The sequence below is a fragment of the Styela clava genome, chromosome 12 (genome assembly GCF_964204865.1).
Source record: "Styela clava chromosome 12, kaStyClav1.hap1.2, whole genome shotgun sequence".
In the NCBI taxonomy this organism is placed as follows: Eukaryota; Metazoa; Chordata; class Ascidiacea; order Stolidobranchia; family Styelidae; genus Styela; species Styela clava.
In genome coordinates this window covers 2,165,290-2,184,887 of record NC_135261.1, presented here as the reverse complement: position 1 = coordinate 2,184,887, position 19,598 = coordinate 2,165,290, and the positions used below count along the sequence as shown (strand labels likewise).

At 37.7% G+C, this 19,598-nt stretch overlaps 1 protein-coding gene and 3 non-coding genes across 4 annotated transcripts; 2 read left to right on the top strand and 2 right to left on the bottom strand.

Annotated features, from left to right (window-relative positions):
* Positions 1 to 5,717: 5,717 nt before the first annotated feature.
* On the bottom strand, positions 5,718 to 8,617 carry LOC120329286 (uncharacterized). The gene is made up of 4 exons (XM_039395864.2): positions 8,472 to 8,617; positions 7,902 to 8,035; positions 6,553 to 6,767; positions 5,718 to 6,024 (listed from the first exon to the last, which is right to left on the bottom strand). The coding sequence occupies exons 1-4, from the start codon at positions 8,591 to 8,593 to the stop codon at positions 5,827 to 5,829; spliced, it is 669 nt and encodes a 222-aa protein (XP_039251798.2). The 5' UTR covers positions 8,594 to 8,617; the 3' UTR covers positions 5,718 to 5,826.
* A 5,475-nt stretch (positions 8,618 to 14,092) lies between these two features.
* On the top strand, positions 14,093 to 14,166 carry Trnan-guu (transfer RNA asparagine (anticodon GUU)). The gene has a single exon. It is a non-coding gene; the product is annotated as a tRNA-Asn (tRNA).
* Positions 14,167 to 17,847: 3,681 nt separating this feature from the next.
* Positions 17,848 to 17,920, top strand: Trnak-uuu (transfer RNA lysine (anticodon UUU)). Its single transcript has one exon. It is a non-coding gene; the product is annotated as a tRNA-Lys (tRNA).
* An 805-nt stretch (positions 17,921 to 18,725) lies between these two features.
* Trnak-uuu (transfer RNA lysine (anticodon UUU)) lies at positions 18,726 to 18,798 on the bottom strand. Its single transcript has one exon. It is a non-coding gene; the product is annotated as a tRNA-Lys (tRNA).
* Between the last annotated feature and the right edge of the window lie 800 nt (positions 18,799 to 19,598).

The window sequence follows — 19,598 nt, the reverse complement described above, 5'->3', positions numbered from 1 at the left end:
TCAAAACGTGTTGACGGAAACAAATAATAACAATAACAACAAAATTTTAAAACGATCGTTATGTCCACTACGTGTCTAACAATGCCCCTAATCATGCTCTGATTCACTGGAGTGGATGACGGGTTTGCTGGCGTTGTTGTACACCCGGGAGGTAGCTGTAAAATAAAAATAAATAATTGTGCGATATAAGTAAATCAAGTAACGCTTTGTCAAACTAAGAGTTAACTCAACAATGAAGGATTTATTTATTAGAATAGGATATACATATTCATCCCATGGAGAGGACATCTAGATAATGCTAGTCCATTTCGGATATGGGATTAGCTAGTGTTCTGCAATCTCTACTTGTCAAACTAGATCGAAACAGCTAATGAATCCGGCCGAACCCCCGTAAACGTGTGTTTTCATAGGCTTGAGGTTCTAAAAAGCATTTCAAATTACGAAAAATTGTAATGTATGATGCAGAAAAATGCTTTTTTCAACTTTCAAAAAGGGGGTTACGAACCGCAACAACCCCCCACCCCCAGGGGGTAAGCATGGGTACTCCCGTAGTATGTGAAGCAAGATGGCGGACACCGGAACGTAGTATGTGTACCATGTTGGGGTTTGGCCATAATTTTATTCCTATTTTCCTTATTTTAGTTCCCTTACGATTTCTGGGACTGTCTGTGTTAGCCAATATACCCCCTGTCCATAAGTTTCAGTTCCTTTATATACCTTGATGTAAAGTTGGCGAACAAAATTAGTTACCTCCATATTGTTACACATACTTCCGGAGCACCGACGAAAGTATATTAGCGTAATAATTAAAACAGTATTTAAGGACTAAAAATGAGCTCAAGCATACCTTTCTATTCTAATTACAGTTGGGCTTAATAGCATCAATGATCCGGTTTTTAAAGATAGAAAAAGCAATCGAAAAATCGCCGATGAGATGGCAGTAGGCACCAATAATAATAAATAATATGGTGCTGCAATAACGCCATCTCTGCCTTCTGAATATTCAAACTGGGATTACAGTGTTTGTTATCTGCTGCAAACGCTTTTGCGGACTCTTTGCGAGAAAGCACAAGTATAATCACACGAGACAGATTTCGTCGTGAGAGAATAACGCTCGTCCCTGATTTAATGAATTATAAAACTGAAATACAAAAATTGACGAACGACGCCGAAGAGGCGGAAACCGACTCCATATCGACCATCCTTACCCGAGAGTATCTGAATTCTTACATTTGTGCTATAAACCTGTTATAAACCTTTAATTACTATCCAATAAATGCCATCTCAGAACAGTAGAATTACTTTTCTCCTATAGTACTCCACTATGATAACTTATGGTATCGACGCAGAGATGACTGGCAGATGCCACGATCCCCTACTTTATCCTAAAGCCTCAGTGTAACTTTTCATTTATTTCAACCAACAAAACCATTCCAAATACGAAAATAAATTCGAACGGAAATCCTTTTCCGTAAGCTTCAAAATATAGCAAACTGGTGACGTAGTAACGCATCACTCATGCGTAGCAAACCGGCCGTGAGCAAACTATATTCAGTAAATTAGGATCTAGTGCTGCCTTGTCTTTAGAATGCCGTTGCTGTGGTTACCTTGCTTGGCAGTGCTCGAAGTTGTATTTTTGTATGTAACGTTTTTTTAATGATACAATGTTTGACTTCCCACCCCCCCCCCCCCCTCCCTGATTACTTTAAGACTTAATTAACTTGGGTGTCGCTGCTTGATAATCAGTATTGGTTGTTCGCGCCCCCTTCCACCCTGAAATACCATTTTTACGTTTTTTTGTTTGTTTGTACAAAGTGTATTTACATGGTGATGAAAAAATAAAATACTGCTATCCGATAATAGGTTTTCAATGTTAGCGTAATATTTTATTTACTCAATTCTATAGCAATGTTAATATGAAAATTCTGTTTTTATTTGTCAATGCGTATTGAAGATTGTAAAATACACTTAAACTATTAAAGAAAAGTAATAAAATATAAATCAATTAGGGGAAAATGTGGGGAAGGTTGGGACACTTTTTTTCTTTTTCATATTTTGAGCCCTTTATTCTGCACATTCATATGACTTTGCGGGATTAATGCAGAGAGGGGTAAATGTAGTTTTTATTCAGCGACTAAGAAATTCCCTTGCGACACACATCTTACCACCAAAATGCTTTGAAAAACGTTTGTCAAGTGTCGCACTGTACCCCACTTGTGGGGCACATTCGGACAGACTCTGGGGCACAATGGGTCATTCTGTTAAAATTCAACGAAGTATGCCCTTAAAAATAAGCAATCAATCAGCATAATCGTCTAAAGAACAGAGAGACTTCAAATTTGAAGATTTAAGATTTTTAAAATCAATGTTCAACCGAAATATTTCAGATATTTCACCAAAAAATTCGCATACGAATTAAATTATTTTCTAATCCGAATCTAAATCTGGAAATATTTTTGATTCTCGATTGGACCATGAGTTGAAAGATACCATAATGTTACATAAAAATATAACGCATCTCTAGGTCTCTAAGCACGTGTTGTATCAAACACTGTCGAATTGTGCCATGTAGGGCATGTCCCACTGAACCCTGGTCCATTGTTCCCCATAATCAACAAATATCTTCAGATCATCCCACGGCAAAATTCGGAAGGCCCATCCACTTGCCAACGTTATAAATATTTCACAGTGGACTATAGCTGAAAGATATCAGACTGTGGTTTGTCACGTTGAAAAGGCTAAGTTAGAAAAAAGAAAAAACTGGAACGGTGAAATTTTAGTTTCAACCCCCCAAAACCAATTTCACCTCATAGCTTGCGTCACTCTACCCGTCCGCTGTCCGTTTGCGGGGACGTTGTAACTCACCGAAGGGCGGATTGAAACATCAAACCGCGGACCGGATTCCGAATATAGTATTAGTGTGAGAGCTGATTTTCCACTGTGCCCCATGTCCCAACGTGCCCCACCTTCCCCTACGTCCGAAGATGTTCATATCAAAATATTCAAGTATTCTACAGTTACACTTGCAGCTCGTGTCAATCTTAAATTTTCCAAATGAATCTATTTTGCGTTAAACCAGGGGTGGGCGATTACTTTTCCGAGTTGGCCAGTTACAGATAATAGACTTGGATACTGAGGCGGGATCTCAAGGCTTAATATGAAAAACTATGAATAAAAGACAATTCATTTACAAAAGCTAGTTCAACAGCTAGGCTGACGTTTATATCAGTGGTTCTCAAACTTTTACAGCCGCACCCCCTTTTTTAGAATTTGTCACGTTTTGCGCCCCACCTCAAAAAAACTAGCTAACAATAAGGATGGAACGTAAATAATGAAGTAAATGTAATAACAATTACGTAACAATGAAGTCCTGGGATTGGAGTAAACATGCTAACGATTGTATGGAAGGTTCTAGAGTCAGAGGTGGGCAGGGTTTTGGGCCACGGGCTAAATATTTTAACCACCTAGACTGGCGGGCCATCTAAGTGTGACGTAAAAGTTACATTTTGTGAATGATATTTACAAAAGTTACAAAAGCAAACGTGGCAATCAGTAAGCCTCGTGCCGACACTAAATTTATCCGCAATTTCAACAAATTCCTTGAGGTATTTTCAACTAAAACATCAAAATTTGGTTATAGTTTGGTTGTGACAGCATCAGGCGGGCCAAATTGAATTACCCAACGGGCCGGATTAGGTCCGCGGGCCATAGTTTGTCCATGTCAGTTTTAGATACTCTGAACTAGCAGCATGAAGTTGAACTCTTAAACATGCTCCACGATAAAGATAATAAAAATACAAGAAAAACAGACTCTCTGCAATCTCTAAACAATAAAGAAATTTGAATAACCAAAATAAGGCGGACAAGATCAAATCTAACAAATATTTTTGTCTATGATTAACTTTATGCCCCCTCAAAGTTGTCTACGCCCCCTTGTGGTACATATTATTTTCATCGATATTTTAAACGGAAATTTATGTTCATAACAACTATAATCGTGAATTTCAGCAGATACTTGTGGGCCGGATGAAAATACTTCGGTTGGCCGGATCGGGCCCGCGGGCAATAATTTGCCCACCTCTGCGTTAAACGATTTAAGGTTAAATATTGATAGGCTTGGCAAAAATATCGATAAATTCAGGTGTTTGAAATACGAGACACGACATATTATAATTTTTGAATTTCAAATTCTAAAAAAAAAAAATTTGGTTAATAGAACTATCTTTGGTGAAATATGAACCACTTTTCTAGTAAATTGCAACTATTTTTTTAATTCATTGAAATAATTTTGACATAAATATTTTAATAAACAAACAAATACAACTGAAAGCAATTTAACAATATAGGGCAGGGATGGCGAATCTTTTTCAATGAATGAGTCAAAAACTATAATTTTATCGCGGAACAGAAGAGAGTGGGTCACAGATATTTAATTCACGTTTGTATCTATAAGAAACTTCTGAAACAAATCTTATAAGCTGGTGTTGGTGTAGTTTTGGGCTTTACTTATGCAGCATTTCTATCAGGGACTTTTTATGGCACTCGGTAGATTTTTATTTCAAGTCTGAAAGTTTTTGTTTTCACAACGGCATTGTAGGCGAGAAACTAATAAAATGCAAAGTAGCATCTAGTTCTCGTATAACCCCTAAAACAGTCTGCAGATGCACTTCCAAAAAAGACAGGCGTTGCGAAAAATGAACGGATCAATTGCATTGTTATGTCATAAACGATGTCAGGCCCAATTGCTGAATAACGACTGAACAGCGGTGCATTGCATACATGCGTACAAGATTAGGGGTTTTAAAAATTACCGTACCGGCCCGAAAATCAACATTTTGAACATGAGCGATCGCAGCCCTCCCTGACTGTACAACTGACGGTACATTATAATAGTTTAGTAATTGTTAGATTAATTTAAAGCCGGTCTTATCATTTTTTATCACTGATATGTTAGCATTTTATTTTATTCGTGCCTCCGCTTGGCGGGTCACAAATAAAACGCGGTGGGTCACTTTGTGACCCGCGGGTCAGTGGTTCGCCATCCCTGATATAGGGTGTCCATGAAGTCTTCAAAAAATTACAAATGAATTTTTCAATACCTTTATTGTTTTGGCCCGTACAGATGTAATAAATGAAGTAAAAGCATTTAAACACTTACTGATTAAAAAACAACACACCTGATTAAGATATATTCAGAACTAATTTCGAATCAAAATTAAAATTGCAAAGGGACTTTATGGACACTCTGTTATTATCACATATTATGAACAAAAAGGTAAAAATAATGAAACTTGTTTGAGCACATCTAAGATATAGAATAATTCGTAATCAAACTGTAAATTCAGCGGGGAATATTGTTTGCAGTAGATTTATAAATGAACATGGTTGCTAGATCAAAGACTTTTCTTTTTCAGATCGGTGTTGTGGCGCATCGTGCTAAGCGTTAGAAATACGCTCGCCACTGCACCTCTGATTACCCTGTGTGGGTTCGCAGTTAGATTAATGTGGGGATAGTTATATACATAAATAAAATGTATAAATAAATGTATCTGAAGTTCTGAACATTCAGAAAGTGGCTCATATGCCGGTGAAGATGATTAATCAAATACATAACACATTTTATAAGTTACAAATAGTTTTATCACTAATAACAAAGTATCTAACACCCCCTAAATGTGGACCCCCCCCCCCCCCCCCCCACCCCACCCCCACCCCCCTCTATGCGCTAAAATAAAAAGCTGGGGGAATACGTAGTATTTACACGAAAAGAGGTTTTTTTTTTTAATATTTCTATTTGACAGTTTGCTATAACAGTTAGATGGAAGTTTAAACTTCACACAGGACGTATCGTTTACGATTGGGGTAGTTGTAAATGTATTGGTATAGGCTTGTTGAATCTTCCTGAATCCTGATAACCATGTTTGTCCAATCAGAATAACTCTGCCCATTGAATGGAGAGTCTATGAACCATTTGAAGCCACTGTGTGATGTCACGGTTCCGTTTCGGAAACGAAGAATCTGATTCTAAAACAAAGAAGTGAAACTATATTAAGTGTTTAAATATTAGAACAATTTGATTATATTCAAAAGTCTCTCAGATTCTCCTGTTTGTAACGTATTTGGATTTGGGACATTACTATTTTCAATTATATATATTGTTCGACTTCTTCCTATTCAATCTGTATCAAAGTTATTTTTAACACCAGTGTCTCTGCTCGATAATCAACATTTTTTTTTATTGCGCCACCCTTCACCGTAAATGTCATTTTCATTGTTTTCTTTCCTAGTTTTTATTCGCATCAAGTGTACCTCAATCAGTAGTAAATAAATGAAACAAACATTCGATCTGAAATGATAACGGCTCTATCAATCTCCCTACGTTTCAGTAACTCTTACGCAGAGTCTTATCTGGAGCGAAGGTGCAAAGTACACAAATAAGGACAAATTTTATAATATTATGACATCACAACTTACTTTTAAAATTCAAACAATGGATTTAAACAACATGTGCAATTAGGAGAAATACTGATAAAGCTTTTATATCCAACTTACAATAGGGTCGTATGTCATGCCGAGATGAAACCATTTATCTGATTTCCCGTCCATCCTGTTGTCACGAAAGAATGTCATTATCATGTCCATATGTTTTTGATTGTAAATATTCGCAAGTTCAAAACCGAGCTGTTGACATTTGGCGATCGCTGATGCTATGTAAACCTTCTCAGAGACCAACGGTATGAATATTCTTCCGTCATAGCGCACAATATCTGTAATTCAAATAAATATCAATTGTTAAATCATAATAATTGATCTAAGTGTTTCATCATACATTTGCATATCGAACGTTTGTTTTTTATTTTTCATTTTATTTTTCAGGCTCGGTGGCGTGGCTCATCGTTCTAAGCGTTAGGAATACGCTCGCCACCGTACCTCTGATTACCCTGCGTGGGTACGCAAGTTCGAATCCCATAAAGGAATGATTATGTGCGAGAGGATTGCTGGACTCCTCGCTTCCACAGGGTTACGGCTTCCTCTACCATCAAATCCCTGCATCTGAAAACAAATAACTGGCTAACTAATCCCATACCCGACCTGAATTGGTAACCGGACTAGAGGCCGTGGTTCGCGATATGATTGAGTCGTCTTATCGGCTTTCCTCTCCCCTGGGATAAATATGGCAATCCTAAATTCTAGCTAGGTTAGTATTTGGGAAGCAATGGCAAACCTAAAAGATACTGTCCTTCTGAAAACAGTTATGCTTTACACATCAATAGAAGCTTGCAAAGAGCCGTGTTCGGGGTGTGGATATATAATCTCACTGCTGCTCACTCACATTCGTATAATGCAGCGGTTCTCAAATTGTGGCCCGCGGGCCAATTACGGCCCACGTGACTATTTATTTCGGCCAGCCGAACTTGAGTGAAATAGTTTAACACTTTATGTTTTTACCTTTTTGCATTCTGAATACCACCAATTGTTACGTCATTATCACAGTTTGAGAATGTGTATATTCGTAACAATTCAATTATAGAAGAATCCTAATCATACGTATCAGTATCGACCACTTGATGGCGCTCCCCTATCCCGGCTCGCGAATGTCCTTCCAAAACCACTGGCGTTCTGTGAGAGGTTAGGATTTACATATTTTATCCCGGGGCAGATGGGAAGGCTCAATCATAATATGAACCTTGTGCTCATGTCCGGTTACCAGTCCATGTCGGTTATGGGATTAGTTAGCCAGTTATTTGTTATCAAAAGCATGGACTTGATGGTGGAGTATGCCGTACCCAACCAGCAATTACGTGAACCATCGCACATAACTATCCCCGGCATGAGATTCAATTCTGCAAACACACAGTTTTCTTCGGCTCCTAGTTTTGGCCCTGGTCAATGCAACAAACCTTGTTCAGTGAATCCAGGAGGCAGAGAAATTGTCGGTGGAACGAAAGGAATCGTTGTTGCATCTGCAAAGGTGTTTGTGCTTTCTTGTCCGTCTTTTGGGTCTTTCTTGCCCGGAATGGTTTGTACTTCAGCACTAAAAATAAATATATTAGTCGTTATTTAGTTTCACAAAGTTGTTCCGCACAAAGCGCTGTTTCGCTCATAAGTAGAAGATTTAGAGCAGGAATTGTTCACTATTTCTTATTATGGACGTTTCCTTGACCCTTGACCCTTGAAATATTATCCCCATTCTATTGAAAAATTTTAAACTTTTATTTTTAAAGTGTTTAGGAGAGTTAGCCCTGTCAAACTGCTTCACATGTTCAAAATTAACATTCTTATTTTAAACATTGAACCACGTGCCGCTTACTGGTACTGTTGGCTTATTTTAGGCAGCCATTGAGACTGAACAATATAGTCTTCACAACTAGAGACTTAAATTGTTATCAATGAGTCGCTGCCACATCTGATAAATACAAGTTTTTTTTGTAAAATTACCAAAATATTACTTTGCAAAATTTGCTACATACCGATTTTCGCCAGATACATCTTCTACATTCTCTAATTGTAAACCATTCCCCTCTTGTCTCATTTCATTTCTGATTATAGAAAGCGAGAGAAATAGAATCAAAGAGACTATTGGTGATATCATAGTTAATAATTATTCAAAACGAAAGAATCTGTAAAAACAAAGATTTGTGTCGTTATAATGTTTAATAATTCAACAAAGTATACAAATTTCTGCATTCCCAAGTTAGTATTATTATGCAAGATTAGTATTATTAAGATTATGCAAGTATAATATCAAAGTTATTTCAATAAATTATTATTATTTTTATTAAATCATCTAGGCCAGAGCTTCCCAAACTTTTAAGCTCGCGACTACTGTTGTTATGCAAGCGCGTTGCTTCTATTCTGCCCTATGCATTCTCTCGAACGTGTGATTTATGTTTTGAACTAGTTTTTATAATTGTGTTTCGAATTGAAAGCCTAAAATACTACAATAAATACTTTGTGTAAAACTCGTTGCTTGCCATTCTATAAGGTCGTGACCCCCAGCTTGGGAAGTCCTGATCTAGGCCATCACTCTAATTGTCGTGAGTTGGATAAGTCAGGGCTACTCAACTATTTTTACCGAAGATCCGCATACAAAACTTCAAAATTATTTGGGTCCGGTATTCCCATAATTTATATTTCGGCATCCACGCACACTTCCTCGACCGGCTAATGATTATTAGCTGATCAAAATTGCTTATTGTGGTGTTATAGTTCTTTTCATATATATTCAAAACTATGAAAGTCATTTTATAAAAAGAAACTTCAAAAGTGGGGTTAATGATCTAAAATAAAGAATTAGGTGTGGTCCGAATCAAATACCCGAAAGGTCCAGATTCGGACCGCGGTCCACCAGTTGAGTAGGATTAATAATGAAATAGGAAAGTTTGTCCAACGATGAATTGAAAAGTCAATGGGAAGTACTTTTAAAACAAATAAAATAATTTTAGATTTTCAACAATTCTATTCACGTGGTAGCTGATATCAAAATGAGTTTTCTCGGTATTTATATATTCTTGATAATTATTTTACAACCAATGTGCTGAATATGTAAAAGTCATATAGAAAAGTGTTTTTTTCAAGCGACCGAAATTTAAAAAACTTGATTTTGTGAAATTTTGCGACCCAAGGATGGCGCACAACCTGAATATAATATGCGTACCAGATTGAGGTTTAGGTTGTGCGTCATCTTGGTGCACATACTTCGGGAGTGCCCTCAAATACTATCTGACATGTGGTACTTTATGATCAAAATTAAATGAATAATATAAAACAATCAGTTTATTTCCCAAGAAATTATTTTGAAGTGAGAAAACTGCTTTTTTTGCCATCAGCGAGTATTTGAAATCGACGCGTGGCTTTACTTGAGCAAAATAAATGCCGCTAAGTTTTTACGCAGTGATACACATGCAAATACTATTGAGCAACACTTCAATACCGAATAATAAATAAACAATAAGATCTACTATAAAATAAAATTAGTAGTTTTTGTTGAACAAAGCAAACAAGCCAAGAAAATTTTCTGGCAACCCAGTTTTGGGTCGCGACCCATAGGCAGGTAGCATATAATATTCAAGGGGGCTCACGAAATATGCGAACCAAGATGGCGGACATCGGAATGTAACATGTGTACTAGGTTAGGGTTAGGCCATAATTTTAGGTATAAATACTACGGGTGGCTCTTGGCTAGTCTTCGAACTGATAATAGGACTAAAATAAGGAAAATTGGAATAAAATTATTGCCCAACCTTAACCTGTTACCCATGTTACGTTCCGATGTCCGCCATCTTGGTTCGCATACTTCGGGAGCACCCAAGAAAGTATCGGCCTCTTGCGGGCACTCCCTACTCCCGGCCAGCGAATATCTTTCCACTTTTAACTGGTCCCCGGATATTCAACTTTAGTAACCATTGATAAATTGCAATACATTAGCGCTGAGTTCCCTTTTTGACGACAACTTCTACCAGCTAACAATTACATTGTGAATCAAAACGCAATTAAACAATTCAGCTTTGAGTTTCATATATGAGCTTAAAAGCAGCTAGCCAAGTATCCATGTTTTATCTAAACAACGAAAAATGCCTGGAGTTAGAAAACATTGGATATTCTGATGCCACTGCTACCGCTGCGAATAAATTTATCACACTACTGTTGGAGCGAGACAAAAACTTCCCAGTACCGCCTCGATCGCCGAACGTGTACGCATTTCCGAAGTACGCGGAAGTTATTAAAAGGTCGTTCGTCGGTCAGGCACCCTTTGCGTTTGTTACGTAATAATATGCTCTATCGGTCTTGCCCAAACTCAAATACTGTGTGTGTATCGTATTTTGCGCCTGTACTGTACTGTATTTTTCCTGCAGTACTAAACGTTACAGGCGCTGCATGAAACTGGTTCAAGGCATTTTTTTGGTATATTATATTAAATTCAATTAATATCAAACGCGATCGGCTACTCGAGCCTTTGCGATCGACCGGTCTGTAGCCCTGGGCTACACGAAAGATAATAGTCATAATGAACTAATTTTGGGTTGCAAATTCCTATAATTTTCCTCGGCCTATGATAGCACAATAGCTTTTGATTTTGTTGAGCAAAACGCGCCGTGATTTCTCGAAAATTTTAGTCTATAATTTTTCCTCCGGGTTAAGTTTGCGAGAGGATTGCTGAGTTCCTCGCCGCTCAAATGTGGTTTACGTAACCTATTTTGAAATCCCCTCTTTGAAAATCCTGGCTGCGCGCCAGATAACAAGTATATATGAGATTTCGATCTCTATGCCCGTGCTCGCTCACAAAGTATAGACTGGTAGCTGCGAAATGGTTTGGCCTGCGATATGTTAATTGGTTTCATTTAAATTTTCTCTCTGACGGCGTTTCCTAACTAAACTGTGTTCCGCGGAACACTGCATGCTGTTGTGCAAGCTTCTTCGGAGTGTTCCGCGAAATTGCGACTAAATTGGTCGCCATGGCGATCTCGGTCGTACTTCGGCGACTCTGGGTCGTAAATTTGTCTCCCAACTGGCGACAAACAGGCGGACAGGCCTTGTGCCGGACTGAAAAGCATGGAGTTTTCGTAAACCGTCAATAGCAAACTTTTTTTGCCTTAGGATAAATTTTATAAAAACCAGCCAACGATATTATCTTCTAATTTCCGGGAAAAGTTTGAAAAACATTGCTCTATGCCTTCTATGGGATAAGAAAAAGACTTAAAATAGAATTCAATCTATTAACCTTGAAATCAACGTAGTAGAGCTAAATTGAAGTATTTAATTTAAGTATAAGGTTCGACGCTCAATCGTGTGACTTGGCACATCACGGCAATTTTACAACAGTGAGATTGAAATATTATCGATGAAGAATACTGGAACGCGCCGATAAGGGACCTGAACACTTGTCCGTTGGATTAAAAGTCCAACGCTCTACCGACTGAGCTAACCGGGCTCACGGCAAGAATGCTTCCCAGACTGGCATGAACCATGTCCGCCTGTTCAGATAGCAGGGCATGTCCGCCTATTTTTCGCCAGTTAGGAGACAAATTTACGACCCACAGGCACCGAAGAACGATCCCTGTCGCGTAGAACACTCTGAAAAATCTCACGGAACGGCACTGTGGAACACATTTGAGGAACGCTGCTCTACAGGACAAAAAAAGACTTGAAATCCAATTCTACCTGTTCACGTTGAAATGAACGTAGTAGAGTCAAATCGAACCTTATAAGTATAGGCCCAATGCTCAGTCGCCTGACGGCAATTTTTAGAATAGTGAGATTGAAATTGAAACCGTTGAAGAAAAAATAATAACTTACCCAATGTCCGAAAAAGGTTCCCCATATTTACCTAAAATATTCCTTCTCCTACAGTAGATATGGAAGGACATGTGGCTTACCCAGACAACACTGTTTTGAATGAACGGTTACATTAAGAGAGATTCGCTATTTCATGTGCAATATTAAGCTTTTATAGTTTGGCCACGACAAATAAACTTTTGTGAAATCACCCGGACAATTTCAAGGATAAATAAAACACAACCGGTGTTATCGATGTAATTTGACGACGTTTCGATTTTCCATTCAGAAAAACTTCATAAGAGCATGATATAGAGAGAAATCCCGTGCTTGTTTGGGATGATAGTTATTGCCGAGAAAAATCACTCCTATCTGTGACTAATGGAACAAATCGATTTTCCTTTTTCAGTACTCAAAAAGTGGTTGAAGTGTTGTATATAACTTCTATTGGACAAGAGAAGTGGTTGAAGTGTTGTATATAACTTTTATTGGACAAGAGGACCACCTGTGGATCGTTCGTTTCGTTATTATGCCGTTGTTGTTCTTTTTTATCTCAATTTCCTTATTATACGACCAGTGAGATTGAAATACAATCGTCGAGGGAAAGAATAACGCCCGATAAGAGACTTGAACCCTTTACCGTTGGATTAAAATTCCAACGCTCTACCGACTGAGCTAACCGGGCTCGCAGCAGCACAGAGTTTATGTATCCACAAATAACCGGTGAACTATTCCTTGGCCCATGTCCGTGAATGGTTTACTAAATTCGCCTAAAATAACCATCCCAAGGGTTTCCTTGACCCCAGAAAACTTTCCCCTATTTTACCATTGCAAAATTTTGATGCTTATTTTAAAAGTGTTTAGGAGAGTTGGCGCTTGCGAACTGGTTTACATGTTCATCATATTTTTTTATATCACAGCTTTTCTAGGACTAATTTTTGAATATATTTCAACAAAACTAAAGCTGCTCAAAAGACATAATTGCAATTAGGTTATTTAACTTACAACTCATTTTTGGAAACACTACTGAAAACTGACAAATTAAATCCAAAATCGATATAAGAAAGCAATGTTTACACATATGCATCAATATCTGTCTGAACAAAAGAAGTGTCCGATCGGCTACATAAATGCAATTGTTACGTCATTGTTGACTTATTCCCAATTGGTCATTGTTACGGACATAAATAAGGAAATCAATGCTCGGGGAAACAACCAGAAAGAACCTCGCCCGGAGAACACTTTAAGGTGCTGCCAACATGTGCGATATTTAGAATGAACGGTTACATTAGGAGAGATTCGCTATTTGAGGTGCAATATTGGGCTTTGATAGTTCGACAACGACAAATAGAATTTTGTCACCCGGACAATTTCAGATCAATTTAAACTAAGTTTCACTGTCTTTCGTTGCATTGTTGAGATTTATTGGACACAAAATGGCGATGGATCGTTTGTTCATTTTGTATTTTCTTTTTGTTGTTGTGCCAAACCGCTTTTCTATTAACTACTGGACCAATTGCTTTGAAATTTTCAGCTGAAGTTCCTAGTTTTGTTACTATATTATTGACGTTAGTTTAATTAAGAGGAGAGCAATGCGCAAATATAGGGACACGGAAGCCAAAACGAATTAATACGAGTAGGCAATCTGTTACAGCCTAATTCTTACTTCCATAGTAAGGGAGGAATAAAGAGTTTCTAAATAGGCGAAGAGATAAATTTCTTCAAGAAGGCTGGGCCACTGACTTTGGTTATCAGGAGGTAAATACAATTAATCGTTACCATCGTGAACCTTAGGAGCAGCCTGGTTTAATGCCTCGTCTCTGTGGCGCAATCGGTTAGCGCGTTCGGCTGTTAACCGAAAGGTTGGTGGTTCGAGCCCACCCAGGGACGTTTATTGTTTTTAAAAATAATCTGGGTGATGTCACAAAAGTCTATTTGTCGTTGCCAAACTGTAATAGCCCCAATATTGCACCTGGAATGGCGAATCTCTCTTTAATGTCAATGTTCGTTCAGAAAAGTGTTGTCCGCGTACGCTCATCTACTGCGGGGGAATCTTATTCTGGGTAAATTTGGGGAACCTTTCCCAGTCATAGGACAAGTTATTCGTGGATACATAGACTTGTTGTAACTGTTCGCCCGGTTAGCTCAGTTAGTAGAGCGTTGGACTTTCAAATCAACGGTCGAGAGTTCAAGTCTCTTATCAGGTGCTCACATTTTCATAATGGTTATATTTCAATCCCACTGTTCCAAAATTTGCCTTGTTGTGCCAAGTGACGCGACTGAACATTGTACCTTTTACATATATTAAATTGTTCAATTTGGCTCTACCGTTCCTATTGAGGTTAATGGGTAGAATTGGATTTTAAGCCTTTTTCTTGTCCCTTAGTTAAGGTAGCTATCGGCAACCAGTGGCACCGGAGCCGCATGCCGTTATTTGCCGCTAGTTTTTTTGTCAGAAGCTGCAAGGATTCAATAAAAAGGGAGGTATAGGACGAAATGCGCTAATTACGCGTCACAGCGGTTTCGAAAGTATAAGTCGCGAGCTGTAAAAATGAGTCGCATTTGAAATCTGTCAAAACACACTTTTTCTTTTCATTGTCAAGTTCTATCTCTTCGTAGACGGAAGTATTGCATTTTAGGCTACTTCTTAGTAAGAAATAGATTATTGCATCATAAGTCGTTTTCCGGGAGTTTCAATATCCACTGACATTGGAATACAAGTTGCGGTTTCCATTAGGTTTGAGTTCAATTGAAAGGATGGCTCTTTTTTTGCTAAAGGTTGCCATAGTGTAAAACCGATATAAACCATTGAACACATCGCAGACCAAACCATTTTACATCCACCAGACTTCGTGAGCGAGCACGGGCATAGAGATCACAATCTCGTACTTGTTAAGAGAATCTCTCTTAATGTAACCGTTCATTCAAAAAGTGTTGTCCCGGGTACACTCATGGTCTTCCATATCTGCTGGAGGGGAAGGTTATTCTAGGTAGGCTTTCCATACGTCCCGATTTTAGCAAGTTGTCCCGCCCGCTTGACCTAAATGTTCTGGTTATGCAGTATGACAACATTTTTTATTTAATGATAATACAAATTTCTTTTAATGGAGGCAGCCGATATACCACCGCTGTGCAACTTACTTCACTAGTTTAAATCAGGGCTTCCCAAACTAGGGGCCGCGAAGAGAACACCAATTTTACACAAAGTACTATATCTATTGCCCTTTTTCGGACTCGTAATTTGAAATTCAATCATTAAAAATAGTGTAAAACGATAATTTCACGATTCCGAGTGAATATACATCATCACACCGTGTTTTCCTGAAAATAAGACATTTTCATCAATTTTCTTTTGAACACTGGAGCTCATTTTAGGGGGATGTAGAGAATAACGAGATTAATATACGAAATATGAATACTGAAATATGATACCAATTTAATAGCACGTTTCCATTCAAAGTAGCGGCTACATATAGGTTATTAACAATTTAAAAAGTAGATTTCTTTCAACTATTGGACTCAGTAGTTTTCGAACCTAGTTGTATTGTGACGACCTCCAGTAATATGCTCAAGTTGCGACTTCCCGTGAAAAATACCGTACGTATTGATACATTTAAATATAATACCTCTTTTGCAATGAGTTTTATATAAACGAACAAACAAATCTAATAACAGTCAGTGAAATCAAATTTAATGGGCCATGGTAGAAAAGCCTGCTTAATATAAATACGAAATCGCAAAGGAGATGTGGAGCGCAATGCTTTTTGAACCAAGTAGAAATAATCTTTATCTACAGAAAACCGAATTTTCAGAATTAAACGGTAGAATCATTGCGCTTGCATTACAATGTATATTCTGATCGTGAGACCCGATTTGCGTGCTTGCATAACAATGCCGGCTTTAATCGCTATGCTAGCGGTTCCGGAAGGCGATTTGCTCAGTGCGCCTGAAACATATCACATATTTTATTACAACACCATCATGAAATTTTGCGACGCCCTAGCAGAATTGAAACTTCCACGTGATTAGGTAAACAAATTGCGCTATCGACGAAGTCTTTGCGGTTGTATTAAAATCATTTGTAAAATTCAAGCTTGGACTTATTTTCGGGGTAACAAGGTAGATTCATCTCGCTTGCATAACAATGCATATTCTAATCGTAAGACCCGATTTGCTTGCTTGCATAACAATGCTTTAATCGCTAAGCTAGCGGTTCCGGAAGGCGATTTGCTCAGTGCGCCTCGGAACATATCACAAATTTTATTTATTCTAAATGTTTTATTGTTTCTCATTAACGCAAATGATGTGTATATGAAAAAAATTCATTTTATCGTTCTAAATTATTTACTCTCTGTTACGTTACAGGTAAACCCTAATACTGCAATTTCGTTGGCCGCAGTTTATTCATTTGCTGAACCGAGTTTATCGAACATGAGTGAGTTTCGAGCATTTTAAAGAAAAACTAGGCAGAGTTAAGAAAGAAAGAAGAAGACACCCATTACATTGGATAATCTGAGTAAAGATGTTTTTATTATTGAGTAGCCCTTTTAAAAGTTAAGAGTTAGCTGTGTCAATGAAATATCAAAAATGCATATTTTGAACTTTTTAGCATTATTAGCGCGAACAAGGACCGCGAAAAATTTTAATATATCAAAAGGGGCCGCGAGCTCAAAAGTTTGGGAAGCCCTGGTTTAGATAGAGATAGAAACTGTTAAGCCATAGTATGATATGAAGTATGAAGAGCGTGCATTAATTTAACATCCAACCGTACTGTCGCTGAATCATCAAAATGTGAAAAAAAATATTCTAATGAGTAAAAGAGCGATTTCCCCTAATGGAGTCAAAAACCAATAGTGGATATTTTAATATGATTAAGAGCTAATTTTGACGCCCGTATTCTGCCCACAAGGATATGGAAAAAGTTCACTAATATTGAGCCTCGGAATCGAACAAAGGTTGGCTTGCCCAATCCGTACTGTCCCGTTTTTTTTGCCACAGATATATGGTAAGCCTAATTCTGAGTAAATTTGGGCAATCTTTCATGGACCTTTCAAGTTATTCGTGGATATAATTAAAAAATTAGTTTGATTTCCCCGAAAAAATAACTTACACAAGCAATGAACACAAAATTTATTGGTAAAACTGGTAAAGCTTTTAATAAAGTCAAAACATGTAAAAAATACACGTGCCAATTTACCAATCCTACACACACGAACAAGTATAAAAAGATTAAAAAAAATACCAACGTATATCATTCGGTCGTCTAACTTGTGTAACATAAACACACCGCTAGCATGGTGAGTTCAAATATAAAGCTTTTTCAGCCGACACGTCTAGGCTATTCTAAACAATCACGAAGTAATGTGTTGAGTGGAAGCAAAATTAATAAATAAATTTTAAATGAAATTCCTCATTGTGAATAAAATTCGTGAGTGCTGTGTTGTAGGCGCAACATAGTTCCATACAAACAGCTTCATCATTTTTCCTCTTTAGATCTTTGGGAAATTGAAATGAGAATTGCAAACGTAGCAAGTTGGATTCAGATTCAAATCTGATTTGTTGTTATTGTGAGCCCGGTTAGCTCAGTCGGTAGAGCGTTGGACTTTTAATCCAACGGTCAAGGGTTCAAGTCCCTTATCGGGTGCTCACTTTTTTTCAACGGTGGTTGTTTCAATCTTACTGTTTAAAAATGTCAAGTCTAGCACCTAACCTCAAAAATATCCAGCACACAAAAGCCCCAACTAACAGATAGTAAGGTCTTCTCCCAGAAGGTTTTCCATTGAAATTTATAATCGTAAAATTTCGTTCTTGCGAAAATCTATTTGCACAAAGGTTTATTATCTTTAATATACATTTTTAAAATGATTTCTCATATAAGTAAATGCATTCCTGCAAAAATTGCTGACCACAAATATTTACGGTTTACATAAATATTCCGCGCCCAAAGTTCTCGCAAAACTACAAAGTTTGTTCGCGCAAATGACACAACCAGAATTCGCATTTCACCACTTTAAGCTTTTAGCTTATGCTCAATATGCTGTCTGTTCGCTTTGCGTGTTGTCAACATTTTCTGCCAGCCACGGAAAAGTTTAAAATGGAATGCCAGCTTTGATTGATTTGATATCAAAATATTTAGCCTAAGTGTCTATAATTTATCATGATATAGATAAAGAGAGCATGATATAGAGAGAAATCCCGTGCTTGTTTGGGATGATAGTTATTGCCGAGAAAAATCACTCCTATCTGTGACTAATGGAACAAATCGATTTTCCTTTTTCAGTACTCAAAAAGTGGTTGAAGTGTTGTATATAACTTTTATTGGACAAGTGGACGATCTGTGTGTGGATCTTTCGTTATTATGCTGTTGTTGTTCTTTTTTTTATCTCAATTTCCTTATTAGTATTTTACGACCAGTGAGATTGAAATAAGATCGTCGAGGGAAAAGACAACGCCCGATAAGGGACTTGAACCCTTGACCGTTGGATTAAAAGTCCAACGCTCTACCGACTGAGCTAACCGGGCCCGCAGCAGCCCCAGGTTTATGTATCGACAAATAACCGGTGAACTATTCCTTGGCCCATGTCCGTGAATGGTTTACTGAATTCGCCTAAAATAACCGTCCCCTCCAACAGTTATGGAAAGACATGGGTGTTTCCTTGACCCTTGAAATTTTACACCTACTTTACCATTGCAAAATTTTGATGCTTATTTTAAAAGGGTTTAGGAGAGTTGGCGCTTGCGAACTAGTTTACATGTTCATCATATTTTTTTTAAATCACAGCTTTTCTAGGACTAATTCTTGAATATATTTCAACAAAACTAAAGCTGCTCAAAAGACCTAATTGTAATTAGGTTATTTAACTTACAACTCATTTTCGGAAACACTGCTGAAAACTGACAAATTAAACTCAAAATCAATATAAGAAAGCAATACTTACACATATGCATCAATATCTGTCTGAACTAAAGAAGTGTCCGAGCGGCTACATAAATTGCAATTGTTACGTCATTGTTGACGTATTCCCAATTGGTCATTGTTACAGACATAAATAAGGAAATCAATGCTCGGGGAAACAACCAGAAAGAACCTCACCCGGAGAACACTTTTAAGGTGCTGCCAACATGTGCGATATTTTGAATAAACGGTTACATTAAGAGAGATTCGCTATTCGAGGTGCAATATTGGGCTCTGATAGCTCGACAACGACAAATAGAATTTTGTCACCCGGACAATTTTAGATCAATATAAACTAAGTTTCACTGTCTTTCGTTGCATTGTTGAGATTTATTGGACACAAAATGGCGATGGATCGTTTGTTCAT